The sequence below is a fragment of the Lasioglossum baleicum genome, chromosome 3, assembly GCF_051020765.1.
Source record: "Lasioglossum baleicum chromosome 3, iyLasBale1, whole genome shotgun sequence".
NCBI classification, from domain to species: domain Eukaryota; kingdom Metazoa; phylum Arthropoda; class Insecta; order Hymenoptera; family Halictidae; genus Lasioglossum; species Lasioglossum baleicum.
Genome location: NC_134931.1, coordinates 11,363,405 through 11,390,886, shown reverse-complemented (window position 1 = coordinate 11,390,886; position 27,482 = coordinate 11,363,405). Strand labels below are relative to the sequence as shown.

General features: G+C 44.2%; 1 protein-coding gene across 8 annotated transcripts in view; it reads left to right on the top strand.

The window, feature by feature from the left end:
• Positions 1-27,482, top strand: part of LOC143207473 (uncharacterized) — a 398,430-nt gene that overhangs the window by 287,657 nt on the left and 83,291 nt on the right. For all 8 annotated transcript variants that reach the window (XM_076420989.1, XM_076420988.1, XM_076420987.1 and 5 more), the window contains one exon: positions 23,406-23,452. In XM_076420989.1, coding sequence (XP_076277104.1) covers positions 23,406-23,452 — 47 coding nt within the window. The remainder of the gene's footprint in view (positions 1-23,405; positions 23,453-27,482) is intronic.

Here is a 27,482-nt window from a genome sequence, read left to right as displayed (position 1 = left end):
GCTTTTCCTCCTCGGTTCGGCGTCGAACGGAGCGAAATCCTGGCGGACTCTGTCCCTCCATCTTTTTTCCCCCCTTGGTGTTTCGCATCTCCGCCTCTCTTTCTCTCTTTCATAGGTTTCTCTCCGTTGCTCCGACGGGGGCTAGCCTCTTTTACATCTGTGTTGCACGCCAGTAAGTAGAAGATATACGGTCGCAGATACCGCGAGATTTGTGGTCGCCTGGGCGCGCTGCTGTACGGCCGAAGGCGGCCCGCTTTCAGGTGGAGATTGCGTTTTGACGTCTGATAGATTCATGGTTATTGGAATCAGAGTGGTACTGTTACATCAGACCGAGAGTCGAGGCGACTCTCGCCTCGGGCCTGTACACGTAAATCAAGCCATCGCGGTTCTGATTTTCTTCTCCGAGACACCGATCACGCTTGGACCTACGATTTTCCCTGTTGATACTTTCTTAGTGATCTCACTCAGTCCTGTTTGAGATATTCTGGTGTTTGAGAATGTATTCTAGCGTGCAAGAGCGCCTTCTAGTGTTTAAAAATGTTTTCTAGTATTTAATAATGTCTTCTGGTGTTTGAGAACGTTTTTTAACAAAACATGTTGTCTTCATCATCTCGATTCTCGTCGTGCTAAACAGCTTCAAACGCAAAAGGTTTATAACGAATTTTTATTCGGAAGGGGATAGACTTTGATTGTCCTTTCCAGTTTGTAGCTGGCAATCATACTACCAACAAGCGTATCGATTATCGTCTTTGTCGAGCCCAGGAATGGAGCAGCGTCTCCCCCTGAGAAAGTCAGAAAGGAGCATAGGACGAAACGGAACTCCTTAGAAATCCCTGGATTCCTCTATGCACGGTAGAGAGAACGAGACAGACGGGAGGGATTTAATTTGTCGTGTCGAAAGGCATGGTTGATGCAAACCCTCTGATCTGTGCGATCAATCTCCACAGATCTTCGTTTCGACTCCTTGAATTGTGGTCTTTAAACACTCAGACGTCGACGGGTACAGGCTTCGGCAGACAAGACCGGAAACGACGATTCAAATCGACTTTCATTAAACTGGCTTGTACTGTTCAAACGTATTGTCGATACTGAGATAGCTGAATCTCTCATGCGAATTACACTTCAAGAAACTGAGAATCTGTTTTTTCTAAGACGGTCATGTGTTACTGAATATATTAAACTGCTGTTTCAGAGTATGTAGTTGATTGTTTCATTCTTGAGTATTTAAAAGATTTAATACACATTTAGCAAGAGCTGAGAGAATGAATAAAAGTAAAATAATTAGAATAATGTATAGTCAGGTAGGCTTTAATACAATAATAATATCAATAACATTAATATTTAACAATATTAATACAAGATCTTCAAGCATACCTTAATCTCTACCATTTAACATTGGTATGGCGAGGTCCTATTTGATTGAGTTTCATTTCAACTTAGCGCTTCAAAGGCATCTTAGTGATTTAATTTATTTATGCTCGTTTATACATTGTGTGCAATAAGGAGATCAATGTATCTAGACACGAATGCACCCCATTCAAAATATATTTCAAAAACATTGACGAACAACTACCTAAATGAAGATAAATTTGATGACGAAACAGGTGTGGCTTACAATAAATCGCAACAGAGATTTTCATCTTCTCCAGACCATAGCTGTTGAAGAGAAGTCCAACTGCCGGACGCTTTCCAATTTTCGGGGTTTATTTCTTGGAAAGTTACTCGAGAAAAGTCGTTGCGTGGGTGGCCGTGTGCCGGTTGACATTGACGAAGTAGACCCATAGACAGTGTGGGAAACGTCGCTAATGTCGTAACCGAGTGTCATCGTGCACCCTCGCCAGTAGCATCGGAACTCTCCGGGAAGGCGATGGCGTGGCATGGCAGTCGAGACGAATGACGACGAAAGCGGACGCCGGGCCGGGAGATATATCGTCGCTCGGGACAACGAAGCTCGAACCGGGAGGAGGGGGTAGGAGGGTGCTTGATGTCTCGGGGACGAGCTGGTTATCTTTTGCCTGTAGGTGCAACGAGCTGCCACTCTCCTCCGAAAAGACGAGCTCGCGTTCTGCAAGAATGACAACGCTCCTATCCTTAACGACGTTACCTTGAACAAGTCTCGCGAGTGTCCCTCTTTTATGCGCCCCGCGAGATAAGCGGTCCACCATTGTCTGTCGACGCCTCTGACACGGGAACTTAATTGTTTAGACTTACTACTAGTTTTTTTTTAATTGCTTCACCACGGTGTCCACAATCTTCATCCTCTTGCTATATTAGGTTGTTCGGAATATTCTGCGGACCTTTTGTTCAAATATTTTCATTGTAATATTGACGGAATGTGATCCTCGATGTGTTCTTTTAATGGATCTCTTCGAATCGAGTTTAGAATGAGTTTCCATTGGAATTTTTAAACTTCTGAGGACCAACATTAAAGGTGTAGCGTTGCACTTTGTGACAGGTACAGTTTGACGCAAGAAGAGATGCAGGCTCATTTTGAGAAATCGAGAAATCCCGACCACGTGCTCGGACAAAATTTTCACGATTTCCATGATTTTTGTTTCGATTCTAGAATGTATTCTCCTAGGAATTTTCAAACTTTTGTGAGCTTAAATTGTAGGTGCAGGATCCTGCTTTGTGATAAGTATACTAAGATTCAGGAAGAAATTCGTAGTCATAGTTAATTGATAAATCTCGGCCGCGAGCTTGCTTGATTTAAAAATTTTCGAACTTTTGAAGACTTAAATTATTACTTCGTAATAGGTGCATTGAGATTTAAGAAGAAATACAGAGTGTGTGTGTCTGTCATTTTGCAAATAATAAATCTCGACAGAGTGTTCGGGCAAAATTTGCCTGATTTTAAGATGAGAGTGGAATTGAAAAATATAATATAAATCCACGTACAAGAAAATCGCAGATCAGAATTGAAGATAGAGCCCGTTCAGACACGGTTGAAACTTCGTTCTTTCGACCGCGCGGATATTATTTACATTAGCGTCTTCGTATTCGTTCACAACAATCATTTTTTCGAACAATTTTCGAACTATCGAAAACAAAAATGGTGCGATCGAAAACGCGCGATTTCCACCGTGTCTGAACGGGGTCATAAAGAGAGATCAGGAAGCTCACAGAACAAAGGATGTCCGAGGTGTCGTAAATGTTGACCAAGAAGACCCGTGTTTGCGATAGAGTGGATAGAGAAAGAAGGTGTCAGAGGTCCGGGAGGTGTCGTTTCCTTCGTCCCAAAGGGTGACTGAACGGTTAACTGGGCCGGGGAGTCCCCGGACTATATTCCCGTCCAAATACGAAACCAATCGCAACACCTCCGATGGTCGAACGAACGACCCAATAGCAATAACAGCGGCAGCCACCGCCGGGGGCAGAGGGGGCAGCGAATAGTGGATGATGGTTTCAGGATAGAACGGTCCAAGGACCGAGGGGACGATCGTTGCCGTGGACAGGCACAGTGCTGGCCTCGCCGGAGAGCGGCCTTCCTTTTATTGGCCATAAAAGCAATAATGCGATGCCATACGATACGCGTGCCGACACTGAAGTACGACAAAACGATACAAATGCTTGGAATCCGGCTCCCATCCTTTCTTCTTGCAGCCACCCCCGCAAAACCGAATCCTCCGGTCCGATTCTTCCGCCCGGAAACTTGGGTCTTTGATTTTTAACTGGCCTTTGGCGGATCGGGCTAGCTCCATACCGCAAGGAACGCCCACTTCGCGAGCTGAATATTAACTGGTGCACGATACCTCGGTCTAGACTTTAAACCATTCTAAACTTTATGGGCAGATGAATAAATTTGTGATATAAAATTCTCTGTGGATGTATGGTGGCGTTGAGTTAGAGAAAACTGCAATTTTTAACGTCATTTCATACTGGTTTTAGTTTCATAATATTGCAAAGGCTATTTGTACGGACATTGGAGATTTGGAGAACAGTGTTTGAAGTCACTAGAGCATTTATTAAAGATAATCACAGTCCAGAAATTTTATTTTGTAATTTATTGTACACTTTGCTTCCACTTTAATCTTTATATCGACGCTTTGACACCTGGATACCAACTTTCAATTTTTTTTTAAAGGATTCTTTTTCTTGAACAATTAGTATATACTTTTTATCAGGTCATTAAGTATGAAACACAAATATCAAACATATTTGTCAAGTTTCATACTTAACGACCTGATATTTGGAGGAACGACTACGATGTGCTAGGATGCCCAAGAAGATCTCAGCTGATGCCACAAGGGTAAAAATGATACCTTGTATGAAAAAGTTCGTTGTCCAATCCAATCGAACCTTCCTCCAAACCAGACGCTGCAGTAAAGGCGAGGGCACGACGCACTCGCTGGAAGGGCCACCTTTTTAAATTCCTCGTCGTTCTCGAAGGGGGACGGAAGAAGAAATTAAGTCAGCCGGTTGAGAGACGATAATCGTTCGTTCCCGGCGACGAGCTGCGAAGCTCATTTCGCGCTGTTTAAAAATCTCATGAAGGCGAAACAAAGGACGAGGCGCGAGCGTTCTATTGCGAGGGCAAACGCGCGTCGCTTTGGCATTAAACGGCCCTCGAAGGAGGCGGAACGGCCAGGGGGTAAGGAAGCCAAGGCAAACGAGCTAGAGCATCGTGATGACGTCTCAATTCCCAGGGAGTCAGCTCTAAAAAAAAAAAGAAAAAGAAAGCCGAGGGAGAGAGATCCTTATCAAAACCTTTCGTCTCGTTCGGCCTAATTTACTTATGCCTCCCCCTGCGAACCCTATTTACAAGTACAAAATTGTCTGCAGTTTAGGCAACGGAGCTTCGCCTTTTTCGCTCCTATTTGCCCTTAGTGCGTCTTCGGGGACCCGGGAAATTTGCAAATTTATTGCTAGAAGTTAATTTTATGTAGCTGGGAATAAGGTCTTACCCTTTATGAATTATTATTAGGAAATTTCAGGGAATATTTTGTGGTATATTTACTGCAAGATGTCAATTTTATGTAGCCAAGAATATAATCTTGCCCTTTATGAATTATTATTAGGAAATTTCTGACTAATATTTTTTAGCGTGTTCACTGTAATATCTTATCATGTACGAATCAATATTAGAAAATTCTTGTATAATTCCTATAAAATACATTTATGTAAGAGTTTTCATGTTAAAATATGAGTATATAACCCATCGGGAAATTGAATACAAGACGTTCTCAAAGGGTTAATTTATAATGTCAATTTATCATGGACGTCTTTTTTATTTGTACCAAGTCTTAAGTCCAGATATAGAGTGTAAGGATCCGCTTTCTCACTCTAGATACTTTTCCCCTGTCGACTTCAGTCTTTCTGCGAGGGTTAGAATAAACACACCTTAATCTCTACGGTTCTCAAGCTCGTCTCCGTGTCCAGCAGGATATCGAGGCGACGAACGACACCTTGAGCCGAGATTACAAGCCGTCCGAATCCTCTTTTCTTGCCCTCCGTCGAAACCTCCGGCAGCCGTCCTTAACCCCGACCCTCTGCAGCCCTTACATGTGTTTTCCGCGCGAGACCTGGGTCTCCTCTGCGAAACCTGTTACCTTCTTATACCATTTTCTCCCTTCGGCCGTTAGACGGATAACGCGAGGCACACATCCTTGTGTGCATACAGCGAGAAGGATACAAGCGCACGAGAGTTGACGCGAAGAAAGGGGGGTAGCCCGGTGAATACATTTAAAACGGGAATACGATTACCCGTTCGCCTTCAGTGAGGGAGATTTTTGTTGCGCCCGTGGATTTATCGGCGGAAATTTCTGCCGTTACGGTGAAATCTTAGACGAGACTGAAAGAAACGGAAGTAGGAGGACGAGAGCACGCTTGTAAAAAGCTCCGGCTATATCGTCTTCGAGATGGGAATTAATATTCGAAGAAGTTTCGACGTCGAGAGTCACGGTTCAGTAAAAATTGATACCGCACGGTTCAACGGCGGTAGTTCTTCTACGGCAGGGGGGATGAAGCTCGATTTATACCAATTTTGTCAGCGACGCGTCAAGACTCTCCTGGTTGTTTAGAAGTTTTTACCATAAATCCAATTCATTACGTGCTTTGAACAATAAATTACCATTCACATACTAAAATACATTCGTACAAAACAATAATTACTGCGAATTTGATGTAGATCAAATACAAATCAGTAGAAACGTTTCATGAATTTAGAAACACTGTAACATTGTATTGAACTAATAAAATACAATCATTCTGAAAAGAAATACATGTGTATGTAAAGATCTTATCATTGTGTATAGAACTGTTAACCAGTCTCAGTTCAAGCAAAGAAAATGTACAGTATGTAAAGATGATGAAAAGAGTGTTGAAATCCACAGAAAAATTTTGTATAATATGTCTAGCCTGCGTATATTATCAATAATTGTATTAATTTGATGGAACATAGAAATGTCTTGTTTCGTGAACAATTTTATTGAGAGTGAAGAATAATATATTTATATTATTAATATAATAGTAGAATAAAATATTAATTTCTTAGTAAATTCATAAAATCCAGAGTTTAGATATTACAAATAGGAATTAAAAAAGCATCTGGACATTGCTCGATCCAGAAAGACGATCATGAAGAGACGGGACCAAAGACTCGAAGAAAGAATTCTATGAGAATGTAACGGGGGTGAGGGGTTGCTAAGGGTGCATCAGCTATACAGATTCCCCGTTATAACAGCACTCCACCGTTAGCGGAGATGAGAGGATGATGGAGAAGTGGTTGCGATCAGAGTCGGTTGCCAGATAGTTTACGTCGAGGTGCTTCGAGTCTTCACTGAGCCCCATCCTCTTTCTTTGAAACGGCCGCGGGTATGGGGGTTAGTCGGTTTACGATGATGGCGCGATTCCCTTTACGTGCGCCGCGGGTCCGGCGCCAAATCTTAGCTTCTTCAGCTGCATCCTCCTTCTAACGTTACCAGTATTCCAGGGAGGAAGGATTCCGTGGCGATAATCGCTCGTAAAACCGACATCCCCGTTGAATATCATTATCGCGCCGCCCACGGGGATCACAGTTGTACAGTGTGTCAGTCGTAACGCGGAGAAATCGCGCAATTTTTCGCGCCAATGCATTTTCTACGGTCGCCATTGCGGTGTGATAACCATCGACACGATTTTATCGCTGAACATGTCACTGTCTTGGCTGACATATGTTGCAAAACTTGGATCTTCATGGTGTCCTTCTGTGATCATTTGTCGTGGACGATTTTTGGACCCATTTTTATGGGTACACACTTTGATATTTCTTTTGTCCATCGGGAGATAAAATGAAATTTGTTACGTAGTCATTATTCGACAGCGGATATCATGGATTTGAGACAAAAATGAGCAGGCGTAATTTGAAACACTGAAAACATTAGAAGAATTTAGAAATACTGACTGAACTTCAGTTTGTTGCAATGCGGATAGAAAATGTTTATTTGGCATAAAGATCTCCTGTCTAGTCATTATATTCAGAGTTCTTGTAAACGACTTTATGAGCTGACCAATCGATAAAAAATTGCAAAAATTATATTGAAAAATTTAATGTGTCGTCCAGTTCGTCTTAATATAGATTGGGAACAGGACCCGTTGTTAACACAGAAGTTGGTCGACATTTTAGTGATTCCGTTTGATTCGTCGCTGTACACGAGAAATATTTCATCCGACGCGACGCGACGTATCGCTATCCCTTCCCAGCATCCCCACGTTAAGGATCGCTACTTTCCACTGCTGCAGACAGATCCGTGCACCTTTGTTCCTCCGGATTTTTCACACGCCCACCTCTCTGTCTCTCTTTTTCCATTGCCACAGTCTACCCTCTTGATACTTCTTCGGAGCGAGGCAGGGCTAAGAGTTTTCTTCAGTTTCCACACATGTTCCGCGAGTATCAGCGGTACCGGCGGAAGGATTTGCAAGTTAAATGGCATAAACGAACACCACGCGGGAAAGATAGTCTTCTTCTTTCATTCCTCCTTTTCTTCTTTAAATCTTCCGGCATTCTGTGCACCCTTCTCCGCGAGGAGAAGCGTAAAATTTCTTTGTGATAAAAGCGGGTGTAATTACAGCAAGTTTTAGGCCCTTCCGCGAGGCAAAAGACTTGTGCAGGGGTAACGGTAATGGCTCCTTGGCGACGCGTGTGCCTACTAATTTATTTCCCTATGAATATCCGAAAAGGCACCCTTTCCTTCCCGCGAAAACCAAGGCTGTTGTCTTGCAGCGCCAGTGGGCGTCGTATGACCGGGACATTAAGACATTGTTCCCGTGATTTACGGTCTGATTTGCATTCACGTGCCAACCGTATATCATGCATACACCCGTGAACTAAGCTTTCCACCGGTTACGTTACCCTTCTCTGGAATCTACTTTCGTACAACCCGAAACCGTTTACCGAGGTGTTGGCCTTTTTAAAGGCGGAGCAGATAATATTTCGCTCACCGTCCGGCCCGTTAGTTCACGGATTGTTAATCCACTTCACTGCACCCTACAAGAAATTGTACGAGCATGTGAGGAAAGAACAATCGTTTTTGTTTTATCCTAACTTCTGCCCAGTTGTCGCACCAGAGGATTCTGGGAAACTGGACTTTCTTCAGTCGATGCATGCTCGGGATACTGATTTTATTCTTGTTGTGGAGCTTCTTAATTGGAGACTGAGTTATAGACCGCACAATTCAGCCATTTTATGTGATGTTTCTTTTATTTTTATTACAATTCTTGAATGTTATAAATATCCAGCTGATCATTTTGATAACCAAGCTTAAACAATTTAGGAAGTTCGTTAGTAGGATTTTCAATGACTATGCTAAATGTAAAAGGATCTATAAAATCTCCTTTTAAACTTGACTCGTGAGGAAAATTGATTCAAACATCTTCAGCTATGTATCACCACTTTTGGACGATATTTAAATAAACGTAGAATTAGTCCTTTCATGAATATCGAATCAATTTTTTCCCTGACAATCTAATTTAGCAAAACTGCACAGCCTTTTGCTTCTACTCTAAACTATATACACTGACCAATTAAGACAAAGTCTATGTATCAAAGGAGGTACTACAGTTGTACTTCAACGTGACAAATAACTGCGTTTAAATTGATATACTGTACCAGGTGAAAGTGCAACTCTGACAAAATGCACTGCATTTAGCTTTTATTCTAAAACTACAGAATCTAAACGAGTCGAACAAAGTCTACGTACTAAATTAGACACTAAAGCTGCATTTCAACGTTACAAATCTGAACAAATTAATTTAGCGTAATAATTCTACATAAAAATTGCTAATCACAATCTGGTTGAAAATATTGTCTGCATTGACTGTTTCAAGGAATATTGAAAGTCTCAAGGCTTATGAAGAAGGAGGGGACCTTCAGTTAGCATGAGTTTGTTTCACGGTTGCCGGAGACATCGAACCAGTTTTCCCGGCACAGGATCGAACACAGACGCGTGATGCGCCTCGCACAGACACGCGTTCACAGGAACGCTCGGGGTAGCTCACGTGCGAACGAGGCATCCTTTGCCAGGAGCTGAACAGCCACTGATGAACTTGAGTCATCGATCATCCAATTAGCCGGGCGATCAATCATCCCGCTGCCATTTGCCCCGAACCTGGCGGGCGCCCTCGAACCGACGCGGAGCGTCGGATGCCTACAAGCACGGTCCAGCATCCTTTCAACATACCCGACGTGTTCGACCCCAACACGCCGAATCCCTAATCAACCCTTTTCAACGCGTGCAGTTTCGGGCGAAACGCTAACCTCCTCCACCTCTGCCACCTCTTGCTGGAGCTCTCGTTGCTCACGGCTCCGCTTTTCCCTCTCGTTTTGACGATTCTGCCGATCAATATTCGAAGAAACATGCCGATCCTGCGGCGAGCGTTAGTTGTGTTTTATAGAGTGCTCCTGCGAGCCCGCGGGATTCGACTAAATCATCTCTACGGTGCGGTGCCCCGTACCCTTAGAATCATTTAAATTGTTCGCCGGAGACTGAAAGTCCTCTAGGATTTTTGTGAAGAGATTGGAAGATGTTAGAGGGTGCTCTGGAGTCAAATTATAACACTCTTTGCAGAAAAGATTTACGAATACAATCATACATATTACAGTCACGTTTACAAATTTCTTAATGGGCATACTCATCAAAATTTAGGACACAGTATGCTTTTGTACATAATCGCTTCTACAAATTAATTAAATCGCGACACGTGCACTGAACATGTACATTAAATTCAAAGCCATGTATAGGTAATTCTTGAGATCGTGTATATTTCATAAATTTGTATGCCTTTCTGATGTACTCTATAGCGCAAATTGCATTTTTAAGTATGGTATAAACATTCTCAATAATTCTGGTGTAACCCTTTCCCTCACAGAGGCGGTTATCAGTGAAACTGAAGCAATCCTTTACGTTGGTGCTCCATGTTTAATTTATGTTGATGGATCTTTACATTTCAAATTGGCTACTTAAGCCCCATTATTTTAGAGGCAGTCTCGGCCTCCATGGCGCAACGACTTACAGCGCCCTTTGCGAATTGGTTTTCGTCTAACCGCGACAGGACTGCACTCTTCTTCTCGATTTCTATCTATTTCCATAATTTTCCTCGTAACAGATAATTCAAAGCTTGATCTTTGAAAATCGCTGTGAAACTTTACAGAGACGTGAAATTCGAATGCTCCTCGATGTTCTTTTAAAGTTCAAAAGTTATAGTACAGAATCGTTTATTCGAAACTGTAGATCCTGAAGATACATAATACCAACTAAAACTGCTACCTCCGTCGCAGCCAAAAAAATTTACATATATAACCTGTAACCAAAGCAAATATTTGGAGGAACTGAGGGAGCCTATCGATGATCCAAATGAGGAGATCAAAGCCGCAATAATCCTGAAGAGGTGCTACGATGAGCAGCCACCTGTCGCCGCGCGTCGAGCTCTTCAAAGGGCTCCATTAAAAAATCATCTCGCCATCTTCCATAACAAAGTGGAATCCGATTTTAATCGCCCTCGTAGTCAGAGGAGAGCCATGTCCCCGGGGGTGAAGTGCTCGTCGGTCGATTTGCCGGTAATTTTCTTCCTTCTCTTTTTTTTGTTCCATCGAGAGATCCACAAGGGCTTCCCCATTGGCGTGAACTCGCGTGGAAAGATCGGAGAGAAAAGAATACGTGGTTCGCGAATGCGGTGTTCGAGCTGCCTCATCGGAGTCGGTTAAGCTCCTGGCGTCATGTGCAACGGACGCGACGCGCGAATTAACAACTCACGCGTCATATCGCGCATTATTATCCGATACATCGAGTTATATATCAAACACCTTCGGCCTCGACTGCCAGTTGGGTAACGAACGAACACACACACCGGCAGCCGCGCGATTTACGCGGGAAAGCGCGCCAACATCGTGCTTAACGAAGCCCTCCCGCAGGGGAAAGGAGGACTATCAGTTCCAGACGAAAGCCAAGACACCGTTATGACGTGCTCAGTCTCGCGTGTTGCCAATCGGTAGTCGTTTACGCACTCGGAGTTCTCGAACGTCTCCTGAAATTCTTCGACGATTGAAGAGCATTCCTACCGATTCTGCCGAACCGTTTCTTTGTTTAAAATATAAATATATACTGTAGATTGTAATTGTTTTATAATTAAGTATGAAGCTAGGAAACAAACACGTAAGAAATATCCTGAAAGTATCATAGGAATAGCCGAGAGAGTCCAAAATCTCTGTAGAATGACAGCAAGATTTGATAAAACTATTCTTAATAGATCGCTTAAGTCGTATAGCTCAGTCATAATCTGATAAGCGAAGTACACGATTCATGATCAAACAAGTAGACGAGATCTGCAATGATGAGGTGGACAAATGAGATGATCAGCGTCTAAGCAAGTAGTATAGAACAGAATTGCAAAACAAGTAGTATAAGTCAGCCATGTCAGACAAACAGAACAAATCGGCCATGAGTGACCTAATAAAATTGGGCAGTCACGATCAGACAAAGTGGCAGAGATCAATGATTGCAAAGCAAGTAGTACAAGTCAGCCTTTAAGTTTCCTTTTTGTTCTTCCCTCATTAACTCGATTCAAAGACTCCGAGTCTCTCAGACCACATCGGAAAGCATACCGCCACCAACAATTACAAGCCGTAGCACGACGCGACGGTGGCTTCAAATTTCATCATGGTTCCTTCTATGGAGCCAGAACGTTGTTATTCCGCGAAGAAAATTCTTTAATGAGTGGAAGCACCGTATGCCCCCGAGTACTTAAGTTCTTACGCTTAGGAAAATATTTCCTAGAGAGAAACAGTAACGGCGGCTCCAGCAACAAACCGTGGTCCTCCTCTCGGAAGCTCACAGGAGCCCGTTGGTAGTAGACAGTGGAAAAGGAAGCCAGGGGTGGCGCGGGACCGCCCGCCAAGCGCTAAGCCGATAGGCCGGGAATCTATGGAGTGGGCGCGGGAACGAAAACCTAAGTGTCGGGCGGAAAACGTCTCCTTAATGCTCTTAACGTCGTCACGCTACTTCTCCGCTCCTCCCTCCCACTTTCTCTCGACCGCCGACATAGCACCGCTTCCTGCCGCGCAGGATAAATACCTGTCAACGTTCAAATTACGTCCTGCGCCCAACTTTGCCGCCCTTCTACCTCTTTATGCGTTACCCGGAAGAGAAATCGAAGGGTTCGCGATAAATTGAACCTGGCTCTGATCGCAGATTTCTCATTTATTCTGTGACACAATTGTTTTTCCTGCAAACCATGAACGTGAATTGTTTCTTCATAATTATTCATATAACACATTAACTACCAGCGATTATTCCATATTTCCTTTAATTTTATATCCCATGGTTACGGATTATTTAATAGATCCCACAACAGCAAGAGCTACTTATAACGTAATCTAATAATTTTGTTTGGGATTATTGTGTAGTAGATTTTCAACACAATTATTGAAAAGCCTATTTATAGGCTTCCGGTAGATAAAGTATTAAGTAATCTTCTTCGCGACGATTGAAGAATTAGAGTCGTATAGTATGAAGGAGTTATGTGTGGATTTACTTCGTTAGGAACCCAATGAATTTTAGAGAACCGTGCGAAACATTACCGGCCCCTTTTATTCTTTTATTTTACTACAAGATGTCTATGAATTTGTAGGAAACACAGCTTTTAGAAAGAAGCATCACGTATATTTTTGCACATACTAAGAAGGAGATAATAAGAAATGTGTAACATGTATAATGTAGGTGGACATGAAGAAAACAGTAAGTCTCGACGAACATTCTAACAAGCTGATTATCTAGAACAGTCAATAACTGCGTATTTTAAGTTAGACGTTAGAACAGTTCGATAATGAGTCCGTCAAGTAGTCCCCACTTATCAGCGGGTTTAATAAAAGTTGTTGCAACCCGTGGCACCGGAAGCCGAGAGGCCACGGTTTCCTCGGTTCTCTAGGCCCGGTAACCGTAACAACGGTTGCTCGAGTGGGATAAAACGGATGATAGGCTTCTTCTCTATCCGGAGTAAATAATGAAGGCGAAATAGAGTAGAGCACGATGGGGGCGAGGTAGCCCTGGGATAAATCTCGAATGATCGGAAAACGGGTCGTCGAAATCGAGGTCTGTTATTGACTGGCGTGCAGGAACCAGCAGGGGTGGAAAAAGAGGAGGAGACGCGGGGGCTGCCGAGAGTGTTAGAGCATAAAGGTAGAAAACAAGGGTCTGGAGGAAGGGGAACGGAGAGGGGACAGGAAGGATCGGTGTCTTAACCGGCCGACGGGGGGGACAATTATTTACCGGGGCGTCTAGTACGACGTTCTAGCGCGACGCTACCGTTGCGCCCAGGACGAGAGGCGAGAGTCCGCGGCTGTTAATTGCCGGCTGTCAGGGCCACGCAGTGACACGGACCATCGTTGCCGAGGGACGGCCTCGTCGAAGCTTTCGCACGCGTTTACCGAACCCTCCTCTTCCTAGGGAGGGAACGCGCGAAACGACCAACGTCGGACTTCCTTCCTACTATTCGCTATCTGATCAGACACCAAACCGGCTTGAAGGAATTACGCCCGCGCGTCCGTTTTTACCCCGGCACTCGCCAAAACAACCGGACTCGTTATTTCACAATTACTCGAATCCGCAAGCCTCCTTCTTCTATTCCGGCGAACACTCACCGAACACATTTTCGCAAGCTTTATTGGATCATCGAGATAGAACGCTCTTTTTGTTCTTCATCCTTAACGATAAATGTGGAGCTAATTTTTAATATGAATCACATTACATACATTTTACGTTCGTCGTACGTTGATTTTTTTAGGTACTTGAAATAAAATAGTTGCGTGTTCGAATAGTCAAATAAATTTGTCTACATTAAGGATTAAATGATGTACTCACATAATCATGAACGATCAAAATTTATAACTAATTGGTACTTAAATTACAGACATACTCCAATATTTGAAGACAAGGATTAAAATTAAGATGAAACACAAGGATAAGATAAAATATTCAGAAATACCTTTGAGTTAGATACGTACATTAAAAAGAAGTTATTCCTCCAAGAAATCAGCTGGGATTCACAATATATTTATTGTAGAGCAACGTGACGATCTCAAATATCTTTGTTGTTTTTAAAGATACGTCAAATGTCTAAAGGACAAAGTTGAATGGTAAAATGGTGCTCACACGATACCAAAAAGATTTTTGTTTTTATGTAATTTTTTTTAGAGATATGAAAGTCACCTTCATTTTTTTAATGGAATGAGGTATTTTTTATACCATAGATCGATGCAGCTGGACATTGTTTATAAAAAAGTACTAACCTATGTACATATGTCAAAAAGTTAGTAGTTCAGGAGATATTTCAATTTAAATAACTCTAAAATACCATTACTGTCGTACTAAGACAAGTAAATAAACACTAAGACGTTACACAATTAAGTAAACACTAACGTCTTATTGTTAGTACGACAGTAATGGTGATTTAAATTGAAATATCTCCTGAACTACTAACTTTTCGACATATATAGATTAGTACTTTTTTATAACGAATGTCCAGCTGCATCGATTGATGTGTTAAAAAATACCACATTCCATTTTAAAAAAATGAAGGTGACCTTCATCTCTAAAAAAAATTATATAAAAACAAAATTTTCTTTTGTATTGTATACGAGTCAACTTTGTCCTTCAGGCATTTGACGTATCTTTAAAAACAACAAAGATATTTGAGATCATCACGTTACGAGACTCACCCTGTATACATACATTCGCTATAATCCCAGATCAATCAGAATAATAACTTACAAATGATATCCTCAATTCCTGGGATCTCGACAATATGCAAAGGGACCGCTTTCAGGATTTTGTTTTGAGGGGATCGGGGCACCGTGGAAAAAAAGCGCGACACCCTAGAGACACCATTAATGTAACTGTCGGTACATTAGCTCATCGAATTAAAAAAGCAGCACCCTCTGGTTTTCTCTTTCTCTCTCGGACAGGGGGGGACTGTCCTTATCGATCCATCTCAATTACGAAAGAATCAGGTGGCGTGGCACCGAGTGGCAGAGCCGGGGCTGCGCAAGGTGTCTGTGACAATGGTGTTTAAGATGATTACCATCCCGCGTCCTCTCGAGCCTCATCCCCCACCGGCCGCGGAAGAGAGAAGCTGCCTCGGAGAGAAAAATCGTCGTTAGACAAATGGGATGTTTTATCTGGCATTACGGCATTTTATTTGAGCGCCGATTAGAGCTGCGGGAAGCCTGTTACCGCTTCCGAGGGGTGAACCGCCCCCGATTCCACCTAGGCGCAAGATTGAGGTAAAACGATTTGTAGATCCGCGACACACGCGAGTCGTCGGGGATTTACGTTCCCGTGGGATCAGGATTTTGATCGAGAATAAGTTGAAACATCAATTTGTATCAGCGGGAAGGTATCAGGAGCACGCTGGCTGATTTGTCGGATCGAATCAGCTGCGGAAATTGAATTGATCAGGGTAACGACGTTAACAGAGGAGTCTCTGCTGCTTTTAATTTTAATCTGTGTCTGTAGTTCCGTGATTTTTAATTTCATACTGTGTCTGTCGCATCGGTTCTACTATTTTCAATTATAAATTGTGTCTGTAGCTTTGATTCTGTGGTGTTCCATTTTATACTGTCTCTGTTGCATTGGTTCTATTTATGATTTTTACTTTCACACTATGTCTGTAACTTTGGTTCTGTTACTTTCAATTTTATTATACAGTGTCTTACTAGCACACATTTTGCACAGTTTGAATGGAAAGGGTTTTCCAAGGAGGAAATGCACAGCTCGTAATAATTTGTTGCCAATCATTGTATAAAAATCTTCATTCAATTTCTATACGGGCGTTGCTCAGGCCGGTGTTTTTCCGCAAAAAGCCAGTGGTCAAAGGGACCCGTGTGCACCCTAGCCGTGACACAGTCCATTACTTTTCACGCGATACAGCGGCCGCATCAAAGTTTTCCAGCTACGAGAGTTATGTATGTAACGAACCCGCGGGGTTGCGGCGTTTTGATGACGAGGTGAAAAACGAATAAACGGACGAGCGCGCGGTTGCCCGGCTCTCGCTCACACGGTCATCCTAACCTCGTTAACCGACAGTACACCGTTTGCAGGGTAATCGTACGCGAAAGGGGGCTGAAGAGACGCGGTGAGTTTCAGGGGGCAAAGAGAGGGACAAAGAAAGAAGAACGGACGAGGAGAGATCGGAGCAAAAGCGGGAACCTGGCTTTAACACTCTCCCTCTCTCTCTCCCTCTCTCTCTCTCTCTTTCGATCTTCGGAGGTCCACAGGCCTCTTATGCGCTGTTTAACTTATCCATTTAAAACTCAAACATGCGAAACAATTAATTAGTAATTAACGCTAGCCGGTCGTGGAGGAAGGAGTAAAAGAGAGGAAGAGTTGGAAGGACGATAGGGTGTTCGCCCCTGGGGTGTCTGCGTCCGCCCCCCTAAAGAGGGTACCGGCTGGGCGTAGGAGGCTCCTGCAGAGGCAAGAAACTTTAAAGTTCCGAACTTTAGCTCCGCTGTTAGCTTCTAATTAGCGGACAAACAGTTAACCTCCAGATACAGCTCGCCGCTCGACCGTGTCTAGGCGAAAGATATTCTAAGCCAAGCGCACGTGAATTCCTGCCCCCGATTCTTATCATGCACTTCTTCCGCCTGCGAAACTAACGGACCTACGAGCATTAGGTCGGTGGAAAAGTTCGACCAGCCAAATTTTTCTCGTCGGTAATTAGTCGCGAATAATCCGACCAGCAAAGCCCCGGATGCTGAGGTTCTCCAGGATGAGTTCTGTTCGAACGTCATCCCTGCGAGCCATAATTCAATTTTCTGCCAACTTGCTACGGGAATCGATTTTTAATTCTGTAATGTCCTGTTCTCGAATCAGGGATTGCTAAGTCTTAGACGAAAAATAGTATATATTTGAGCTGATGAGTCCATTTTATAGGATAAAGTCTTTACCTCCGGTTTCTTGACTTGACTCAATTATAAATTAAATTGATGAAATTTACCCATGTATTCGACGATTGAAGTTTTCTCATTATAACTATACTCGTACTACGATTTCATATTGCCTTTTATTCTATTTTCTATTTATCAAACTTTTCATGGTGTATCAAGGTACAAATTTCATTCAATATGTGATAAAACGGTGAGAAGTCTTGAATCTTGAAATCCTCGGTAGTCTCGGAGTACCAACAAAAAATTTGTTAAGCCCGCTAGAGATATTTGAATTTGTAAAATTATTAAACTACCCCTTCCTTTTTCCCTGTTCCTTCAAAAATACAACTGAGAAAAGTAACTATTGAAGCCTGTATAATTGGTTCCTACTAATGATAGTGGCCTTCAGATATTAGCTCTCAGATTGGAGTCCAATTTTTCCCCCACTCGATTGGAATAAACTATAAGAAATTTTTAACCCCAGAGTTAGTAATCAATTTCGATGGTGAAGGTGCCAGTTCTCCAGGCAACGAGCGCATTAGTGGAATCCGTTGAACTAATAGAGAGGACAATTCCCTTAATTTTTCGTTCGGTGGAACGCTACCGGTCGCTAACAAAGTTTCCCACGGGCCGGGAGTTCCGGGCGCAGCTCTGTCCGTGCAATTACGAGCGGAGATTTTAATTTCAAATTCTTCACTCGTCCCCGGTCGGATAAATCGGTGGTCATTACGCGTGTCCCGCAGTCCCCTCCGTTCTCATCTTAGCGTGGCTACCTTGCAGATTGCCTGTCACTCCGCTTTCAAATTGCTCAGACGCGGACCGCGTTTGCTAAAACTGGTGACCGGTCGATCGAGCTGTGGAAGGACTGCACGCAAACCTTTTGCGGATGGTGTGAACGACAAACGCACTCGAAGGTTTTGCACGGAAGGGCATCGATGCGGTCCTGTCGGTAGGCTAGATAGGGTTGGAGGGCGACGAGTTAGGTCATCGATGGTGTGAGGGTTTCAATATGCTTCGACAGTAGTTACGATACCCAGCCTGGACCCGCCATAGATCAGAGTGGATGCAGACCTGAACGAGGGAGGGGGCAAACGGGGGGATGGCCAAGGGGAGAGGACTATCGTGCTGCGGTATCGGTCGCCTTGGTTATTTAGGAAACCATATCAAAGTTTGAGTTGGCTGGTTGCCGGCAGTGCGCAACCCTCCTATCGTGGCCTCCGCTCCTGGACAATGAGATCTCTTCCGGTCTCGTCGAGGTCGCCCTTGACGTTCGTTACCGGACCGAATAACGGCACCTTGAGCCATGAAAATGGTGGTGCATTGAATCCCTGAAGAGCCCCGCTAAGAAAAGACCGGGCCCGTCATAGATCGGACGGCCATTATATCCGAGACTGGTGCCCGCTGCCTTTTCACACGCGTAATTGTCATTTGCCGTTTCCGAGGACCTGGAGCTAGCCCGTTCATTTGCAACCTGTAAAAATTGATAAACTTCCCATCTGCAAAGTTGATGTAAGCATATGTCTCCAGGGGAATCCAAGTTCTATGAGTGCACCTGTCAGCAGGTTTTTAAACGATTGATACATGGTACATCGAACAGAACCTTCGCAATATTGTTTTAAATAAGAATCTCGGAAGATAATACTAGGTTACAGTGTTCTGAGTGACTGGATTTTGAGAACATATCGCAATGAGGACAGTTTCTTGCGAATAAATCACAGCAAAATACAATCTGTAAGTGATGTACTATAATGAGTAGCAATATTACACTCTAGAGAGCCGGTAACTTTGCATTAAAAACTTGAATCTTCATTATGAAAAATTTAATATATATAAAGAACCAACGTGTAAGAACAAATACAGTAAAGCTATTATTTGCTAATTCAGGTTGTTTCTGTTTATTACAGCCTTATTATTATGTTCAAATGTAGAATCCTGAAGTTTCTCTCGAATCACTGATCTTATTTTTACAAACTCGAACGTACATGTTCTGCCCCAACACATTTCACAACCATCTAAGTAGCGTAGCGCCGTGTAATAACGCGAACATCTTATCTGCTGAAGAAATGTCAATTCTTACGGAAAGTTGCGCACGCGGCGCCGCGGCGTGAGACATACTCGCAGGATAATTTGACGGTACTTCATCGTCCTCGTAAACAGTCCCGGCAATTAGCGGGAAAAATCCCGCAAGCCTGACGCGTTACGACAAGACAAGGCGAGGCAAGTCGAGGCAAGAAATGACGAAAGCAGAGCTCTACTTCTAGCACCCTGCTAGAAGCCCGCGAGTTCTTCGGGAAGGGTCGAGAGATTTAATTAAGGCAGAGCGACGACGGACAGAAAGACGAGTCGCTACGTCGTGTAAACTCGAGCCCGTCCGTCGTTCCCCGATCTCTCTCTCTCTCTCCCTCTTTCCCTGTCGTAGCCTCGGGGACGGGACCGTCCTCCATCCTTCTTACCATTCTAGAAGATCTCTCGAAAACTCGTGAGAACGCTGCACACGTCTACGACGTAGATCTGTCCGACCGAGCGTGTGCGTCAAAGTTCGTCAGGCCACCCACCCCGATTCCAGCCAGCTGAAGTTTCATCCAACCGGTCCTGTTTCCCTTGTCGACATTACACGGACCTTGTACCGGGAGCCCGGACCGCGTTATCAGGATGTTGCTCACCTGTACGGAATTGTCGGGGAGCTGGCGTGATTATTTGCGAATCTTAGGCTCCCTTCCCTTCGGTGAAATCGGCAAGTTACTCAACAAGTTCCGAACGTATTTCTTCAATCGTCAAACATGTACCTATTGTCCGAGTTACCAGGTTTGATTAATGTACATTGAAAATGGCGTATTCAAAATGGGGTTTCATTTACAATTAATAATTACGCGCATACTGTGTTGCCATTACTTTAGGTTATTTAATTATGCACGCGAGAAATACAGTTCTTCGTTCAAAACTCCTGTTCTACTTGCTGATGAGGAGACAGTACAATGATAGTACAGCATAGAAATGTACTGATGAACAACGATGAACAAAAATTTTCCTCAGATGGAGGTGCTTGGGAAATTGACACCTTCCACATTCAATCCTAGTGCAGCTTTCAATTATTTGTGCTGAAATACATGAATTAATTGAATGTCGTACGAATTAAGAACTAGATTTTCTGCAGCATTCAATGTTCAACTGCAATCCAGTTTAATTCTTAAAATAAGTGTCCCAATTTCGGGAATAAATTTCAGATGCCTCTGAGAACACAATCCCCGAGTACCAATTGCAATAAGAACCTCCGAGCGAGAACAATAATTAAGCAGGATCGGTAACCAAATCCTTTCGCCTCGAATCTCCTCCAAGACCTCCACCAATCTCGACCCAACCGAGCCTGAGCCGGTGCTTTTAATCTGCTCGTCGAGCATCGGCGCCAACTGTTCCAATCGCGGCTGAAGTCGACGTGGAATAATAGCGTCAACACCGCGAGACGTTGGTCGGTGCCCGATGTCACTGTTCCTCTCGCATTTATTATACTTCCGCGTGGTGGATGTCGGGGTCGGTCCTTCTTCCGTCGGCGTTTCCAGCACGGCAAACAGCTCGCAGCGCAGCATCATCTGTTCCGCGGTCGCGGTTTCAGCGTCAATAATTCGTAAAGGCTGCGGGGCAGCCTCTAACCGACTGATTTCACGCATCTGGCGTTTGGTGGTTTAGTCTGGCATGGACCTGTGCCGGTTGCGCGCCTAGAGGAGCGGACGAAAGACGACCACGGTTACGTTGGAGAGCGTGGGACACGGTTAGCGTAGAACAAGACGATAGAACGTGAGAGAGACGGAAGTTGGAAGCGAGGAAGATAGAACGAGGTAGATAGCATGAGAGAAACAGAGTGAAAGAGGGGCGGGGGAAGAGAGAAGGAGAGAGAGAGAGAGAAGTTTCCTGAGAGAAAGAGAAGGAGAGAACGGGCAGTCCCTGCCTCGCCGTGGTGGTCCCGTGATCAATATTCCTTACCCCCTTTGCCTTGGCTTACCCCTCCGGCGCGGTACGGGTGCCCCTTACCTCGTGAAAACCCTCCTTCTCTACTACCCTCACCCACATCCTCCCACCTCCCTTCGGGGAGAACCCGGGAGAAACCCCTGAAACCCCTCTCGCACCCTCGTCTTAATTAGGAGTCTGAATCTGCGGCGGACACGCGTATAAGGGTAGGCTGGTGTAGATCGGAGGGAGGCAGCCAGGGGGCTAGCCCAGGAGGGAGGGGGGTGGTGGTGTAGGTGGGTGGAGGAGCTAGGGCAAAGCCAGACGAGCGTCGTGTCCGAAACATTATTCGCAACTTTGGTACGATCGCTGCCCGCGTCGCGTCACCGACCCGCTGCACGAGAGAGACCCTTTTTATTATTCCCCGAAAATAAACACATTTGCGCTTCCTTACCCTCTTGCGAGCCAGCCTGCAGCCCTCGCCGCCGGCTAGACTTGTCCGTCCCTCGTTCTGGACCAAAGAACTTCGCCTTGCTGCACCAGTAATTAGACCTTGTCCCTGCGAACCGGATTCGCGTTCCTACAGATCCGCACGTGCTCGACTTTCTGGCTACTGTGTCTTCGCTGATTTTTATCCCTTTCATGCTGGAACCATTTTGCTGGGGCATAATTTTAGATAGGGATGTTTGGGGTCTCTTACTCATGGTAGCCAAAAGCTCTTTGATAATTTAGAGAGAGAAAGAGGGAGATACTTAGCTTACTCACTGTATTTGACCATTAGTAATTTATTAGATACAAAAAAATTGAGTGGTGTGAAAAATAATTTGACTAATGGTATACCTAGGAAGTTTATTGGGTCGTAATAATCCTGATGACCTTCGTCTGGTGTACCAGCATTCATGAATTAACGCATCCAACTGCACTGAAGAATCCTGTACTCATTGTTACCCAATTGTAACCCAAAGGATTTTCCTGAATTGTTCTCGTGTCCCTTGAAGTCTATAATACTAATTTGTCCTGTCAGTAATCAACGCTTGTTATTTTCGCCAAAGAGTCTTCGTGAAGTAACGATCGAGGGCGAAGCAACTCGGCCGAACGTCCAGTTCGATGCTCTCGGCTGGATCGAGGGGCTACGCTCGCGATAATGTCAAAATAATTAATTATCGCTCGAGGGTTCGAGAGTTTTGAAGAAGTCGCAACACGGCCGCTCCAACCTGATACCGCTTCCCGAATCTTTCGCCCGTGAACGTATTTACATGCATGGTACATACTCTGCCGAGGTATATAGAGGGTAGGTGGCGGTGAGGTTGAACCGAGAGGATATTGGGGTTAGGCCATTCATTAGATTACGGGAATTCGGCGGTACCCGTTGAGAAGGGGGCACCGGGGACTCCGGGGAGTGAAAATGCGGGACTGTGTGCACGATCGAGGACCAAAACCTTGCACACATTAGCTGTCGTTAGAGAACCGGGCTGCCGAAAACTTGGAAAGATAATTTTACCAGAAATACGACTAACTTCCCTTCAACAATCTATTACAAATATCGCGAACAGAATGACTCTAAAAAGTTCAGCAAGAAATAGAGGCAAAAGTGATGTTAGCAGCTGAGAGACAAGAAACTATTCTATGTGAAGTGAGATTATAGAAATGTAATCTATACTTCACGTTTATTAGATGATCTGTAAATGAATGGATCTTCATGCACACTGTGTAGTACACACTAAGTTTGTGGTCAAATTATTTACATTAATAGGCAGGGTGTAGATTTTATGCATTTACGACCGAAGTCAGTAGGTAGAATATAAAACAGTGAGAACATTTAAATTTACACTGCTGTATTAATTTCAGCTCATTTGAATTATTAAGAAAATAAACACACGTCTATATAGCTCCACAATTCATGCAAACATTTTTTATTTTGCACAGTCCACTAATATGAATTGCTTTTTAAAATCTGCAACATGTGGTGACAACGAGTCCTGTATATCTGTTTACAATATTTCTGTTCGCTTCGAATTTATAATTGAGAACGTCTGGAGAATAAAGGGAACTTTTCCGTTTGTTTCAGAGTCGGCCCTCGCAAGGCGGGACTATCCCCGCCAAATCATGAATAAGGTAAGTGCAGCGACGTTAATCAGACGGGTTGATTAATAATTGGAAAGCAAAAGCGTCGAAATCAGCGCAAGATTCTCGGAAGAGGGGCGCGCAACGTGTTTAGCTTCGATACGGGGGAAGTTGCGCGCCACGGTTACCACCAGCACGATCGACGATTTGCACCTTCCATCAGCGAGTACAAGCGAGTCAGTTACTAGGGAAGATCGATCCAACACCTTTAATCGGTTTTCATGCAACATGCCACCCCCTCCCCCACCCCGGTTCATTGCGTGCTCGTACTTTTGCTTGCTATTACTTCGGTGGCTTGTGCCAAGCAATCAACAACGCTTTCATGAGTGAAAATCCACTGATAGAGCCGTAACGGTGCTCGACGACCCATATCCCGGCCGATTATTGAAATCTGGTAGAACACGGATCCGTATGAAATATTCTACGGACCTCTGCTACTTGGTTGTTGCACGCGAACAGGACGAATTCACAAATAACTCCTTTTGGAATCCAACAAGACGCTAATACGGCTTTAGGCTTTAGTAATAATTTTCCAGATCAGTTTATTTATTTAATCGTTTTGGCCTTGCAACGTTTATTTCTAGGCGAAGACAAATTGTAAAATCCATTTAGATAAAACACGGAGAACGCTTACAGAATTCATTTACTGAAACATACTCTAATGAACGACAAAGAATGCTTACGAAAGTCATTTACAGAAGCGTACTGCAGCAACAGACGATGTAGTCAAATTTATTTAGCACATTCTACTAAGAGACAAAGGAGGCTAAGCCGTAGACCTCAGTAGAATAGCGTCGTCTGCAAGAAAAACGTGTTCTCCGTGCGACCTCGTTTTACGCAGAACATTTATCGCTGCTCTCGGGGCACACGCGACCGGTTACGGAACGAATCGATTCTCGCGTAAACATTCCACATGCACCGGAATCATATTTCCCGAAGAAATCACCGTGGCCTGGGTACGCGATACAACGCCGATACAATGCGTTGCATAAGCAGCAGATTAACAGAAAACTTTACGAGTCCATCGTTTTCGAAGTTGCCGGGGATAACTAAAATCAGAGGGAAAAGTTTTTAACTTCATTGCACGCTTAGAAGTCGGTAACGCTGTAACGTAGGAGCAGACGAGGAGGGGGGTGGTAGAAGGAAGAAGGCGGGATGTTACATGAAGTCCTTCACGCCAGGATCCGGCGTGTTTGTGTGCGTCTGTTACGCGTATCTACCCGGGGGAATGTATATGTATAACCCGTGCCTCATTTGTAGGCCCTTTATGCGCCGTCTGCCTTTCCTCATTATGCATTGTACATGAGAAAACTTCCTTGGAATCTCTTTCCCTCTTCGTTCTACCAAGGCCGTCGGCCTCCGCTCCTATTCGACGATGGGTGGTGTTGATCCCTTCGCCCACCCACGCCCACCTTCGGCTCCCCCCTCCGGCTCCTCCAACGTTGCCCCCTTTCGTTCCTCTTCACCACTGTGTGCCCCGGCTGCTGGTAGCTCTGCTTCTTTATAAACTTTTAATGACGGCAAAGCCTAATCGAGAGAACGAGCGAGCATACCCTGGCTCGCCTCGCGAAAGCTATCCAAGAAAATCGACGCTGCTGAATTTCGATTTTCGATACTCCGAGGCGAATGGCCGACGACAGACGCGAGCGAAGCGCATGCTGACGGTTGTTTAGATCGTGAATTGCTAGCGGGTCCTGCACTGACGTGCAAGTCTCGACGTTATGCTGCTCGCAAGATTTTAGCTTCGTCGTTAGTGGACACGGTTTTCTTGATTGGTACCTCGAAACAACCGGTTCTATGTACAATCGCGGGTCAGCAATTGTTGCAATTTAACTCTAGGTAGAAAGATAGAGAAAAAAAGGCAAAGAACATTCTTTAACATTCACATTCCCCCTTTTTTCTATAAACACTTCATATGTTTTCTTTCTATTCTTTTTCCATCTTTCTATCAGAAATTAAGATTCGTAAAAATTGAGTTTCCCCACGATTTCCTACGCTGTTATGCGTGTTCTTGCAGGAGTGGCTACATTGTGAATTAAATTTTTATAAAATGTACAGTAATATGTCGACATCAAATGTAGCATATCTTCCACATTACGCCCCAAGAGCTCCGCCTTGGTTTGTCTAGGGTTAAAGACATTATAATTTTCCTGAGACTGTAAAGGTATCGATTAACGGGTCTTTTTGGTAACGGCGCAAACAAAATCGGGTCGCTATTGCTTCCACAGGGTTTCGCCAGTGCTTTCTTACCCTCCGTAAATGGGGGATAAGGAAAACGTTAAAACCTACGGCTCCTAAAACACGATTAAACTAACCCTTAGTTATTTCTTCCGTTCGCCCCGGCGCGTACATCCTGCTCCGCCTTTATATACCTCGCTCCTGATCATTGGTTACGACTTTGTTGGGACATCCGGAGGATGATTCGAAGATGAAAACCGTCCCAGAACGGAACCACGAAACCCGAAAAAGATACATTAATAACAACAAAAATAAAATTTAATGCACGAGAGTAGATCGTGCTGAGAACCCGGTGTATTAATACGCGCGAAAGCACCGAGGCTCCGTTAAAGCAGCATTTAAAGGAGCACGGAGGGATGAAGTGTTCCGGGCGCCATTTAGTGGCGGCACTCTTTCATAAAGGACCTTAATAAAAATCCCAATCTAAACAAGCTTAATTTACGTCCGCCACATAATTACCTACCCCCGAGGCACGACCCGGCCGGCTCTCTTTTTCTCCCGTGGCGTTGAACCACTTCTGGTGCACCGCGCAAGGAAAGAGTCCTCGGGGCTGCGGGGGCGTAGAAGGAGGCGCGTGGAGAGCTCTCTGAAAAATCTAAGAGGCTTAAGGCATTAAAAGGGTTATATAACATTCATTAGCAACGGGTCAGCCTTTGTGAAATTTCCCTTGGAAGCGGCTGCATCGTGGTCGGACACGCCGCCTTTTGCCATTTCCAAGCCCTCCGCACCCCGTCTCTCCTCCTCTCCGCTACTCCAATTCCACTTCGGAGGATGTCTCTCGCTCTTTTCCTCTAACCGAGACTCTACCTACCAGCTCCCAAGGCCATCGTGAGCCTGTCCCTTCGTCTCTGGGGGTGCAGGATAGTCACGTGAGCTGCGTATCGTCCGGCGAAAGGGGGCGGTAGGATAGGAAAGTGCCGGAGAAAGGAGAGGTGGAAAGAGGAGGGTCCGTCTCTGATGAAGATGTCGCACACGCCGGGGACCCTGGGCGAGATTACTCGGGTTAGAACCCATGGACCCTGGTCAGGGCACATGCTAATTGCTTTATTTGACATCAAGAAATAATGTACTGCTGCGCTACGGCACGGACGACGTCGTGCGGGGACCTCGCGAAAGCTAACCAGAAACCCCTCGCGCCCTCTTCGACTATACTCCTTCTTGTCCCTTCATATAAATCTGCTACACCTTCGCCCGAACACTCGTTATGTATCTTTAAGTTAGAACGAGGAGCATTATCGATACCTGGGGGAAATGATTCTTTATGGCTGATTTGATATTTCTCGGTTTGTAGAACTCTATCGCAGCTTATGGGAGATGAAGGTGAATATCGATAGAGATAGAGGAAGCTTCTCCTGAAGACATACGAAATTTTTGTGCTTTAAATATATAAAATTATATATACATCTAGATTTAGAACAGAGAACACTAGAAGAGGGAACATATTTGCTGATGTGAATCTTCTAAAAGCTACAAAAAGAAATAAACAATGCCACCCCACATCTGGTGGTTTGAACTCATGAATTTCAAGAAATAAATCCAACCACTATGATTATTCTGTAAGCAAATTACACATGTAACATTAATTTTACTAGGCTCTTTGTTACTATTAAGTTCTCCTCGCTATATTCACAGGTAAAAATACTTTCTTCGTGTTTGAATCACTTAATTAAATTTTTACGTTCGTCATTAGTGGAGTCTACTTGCAATAAATTTTTGAAATTTCCGACAGCATGTTTGCAGAATAGATTTGTCTGTGTTTAAAACTATATTGATAAGATCTGAA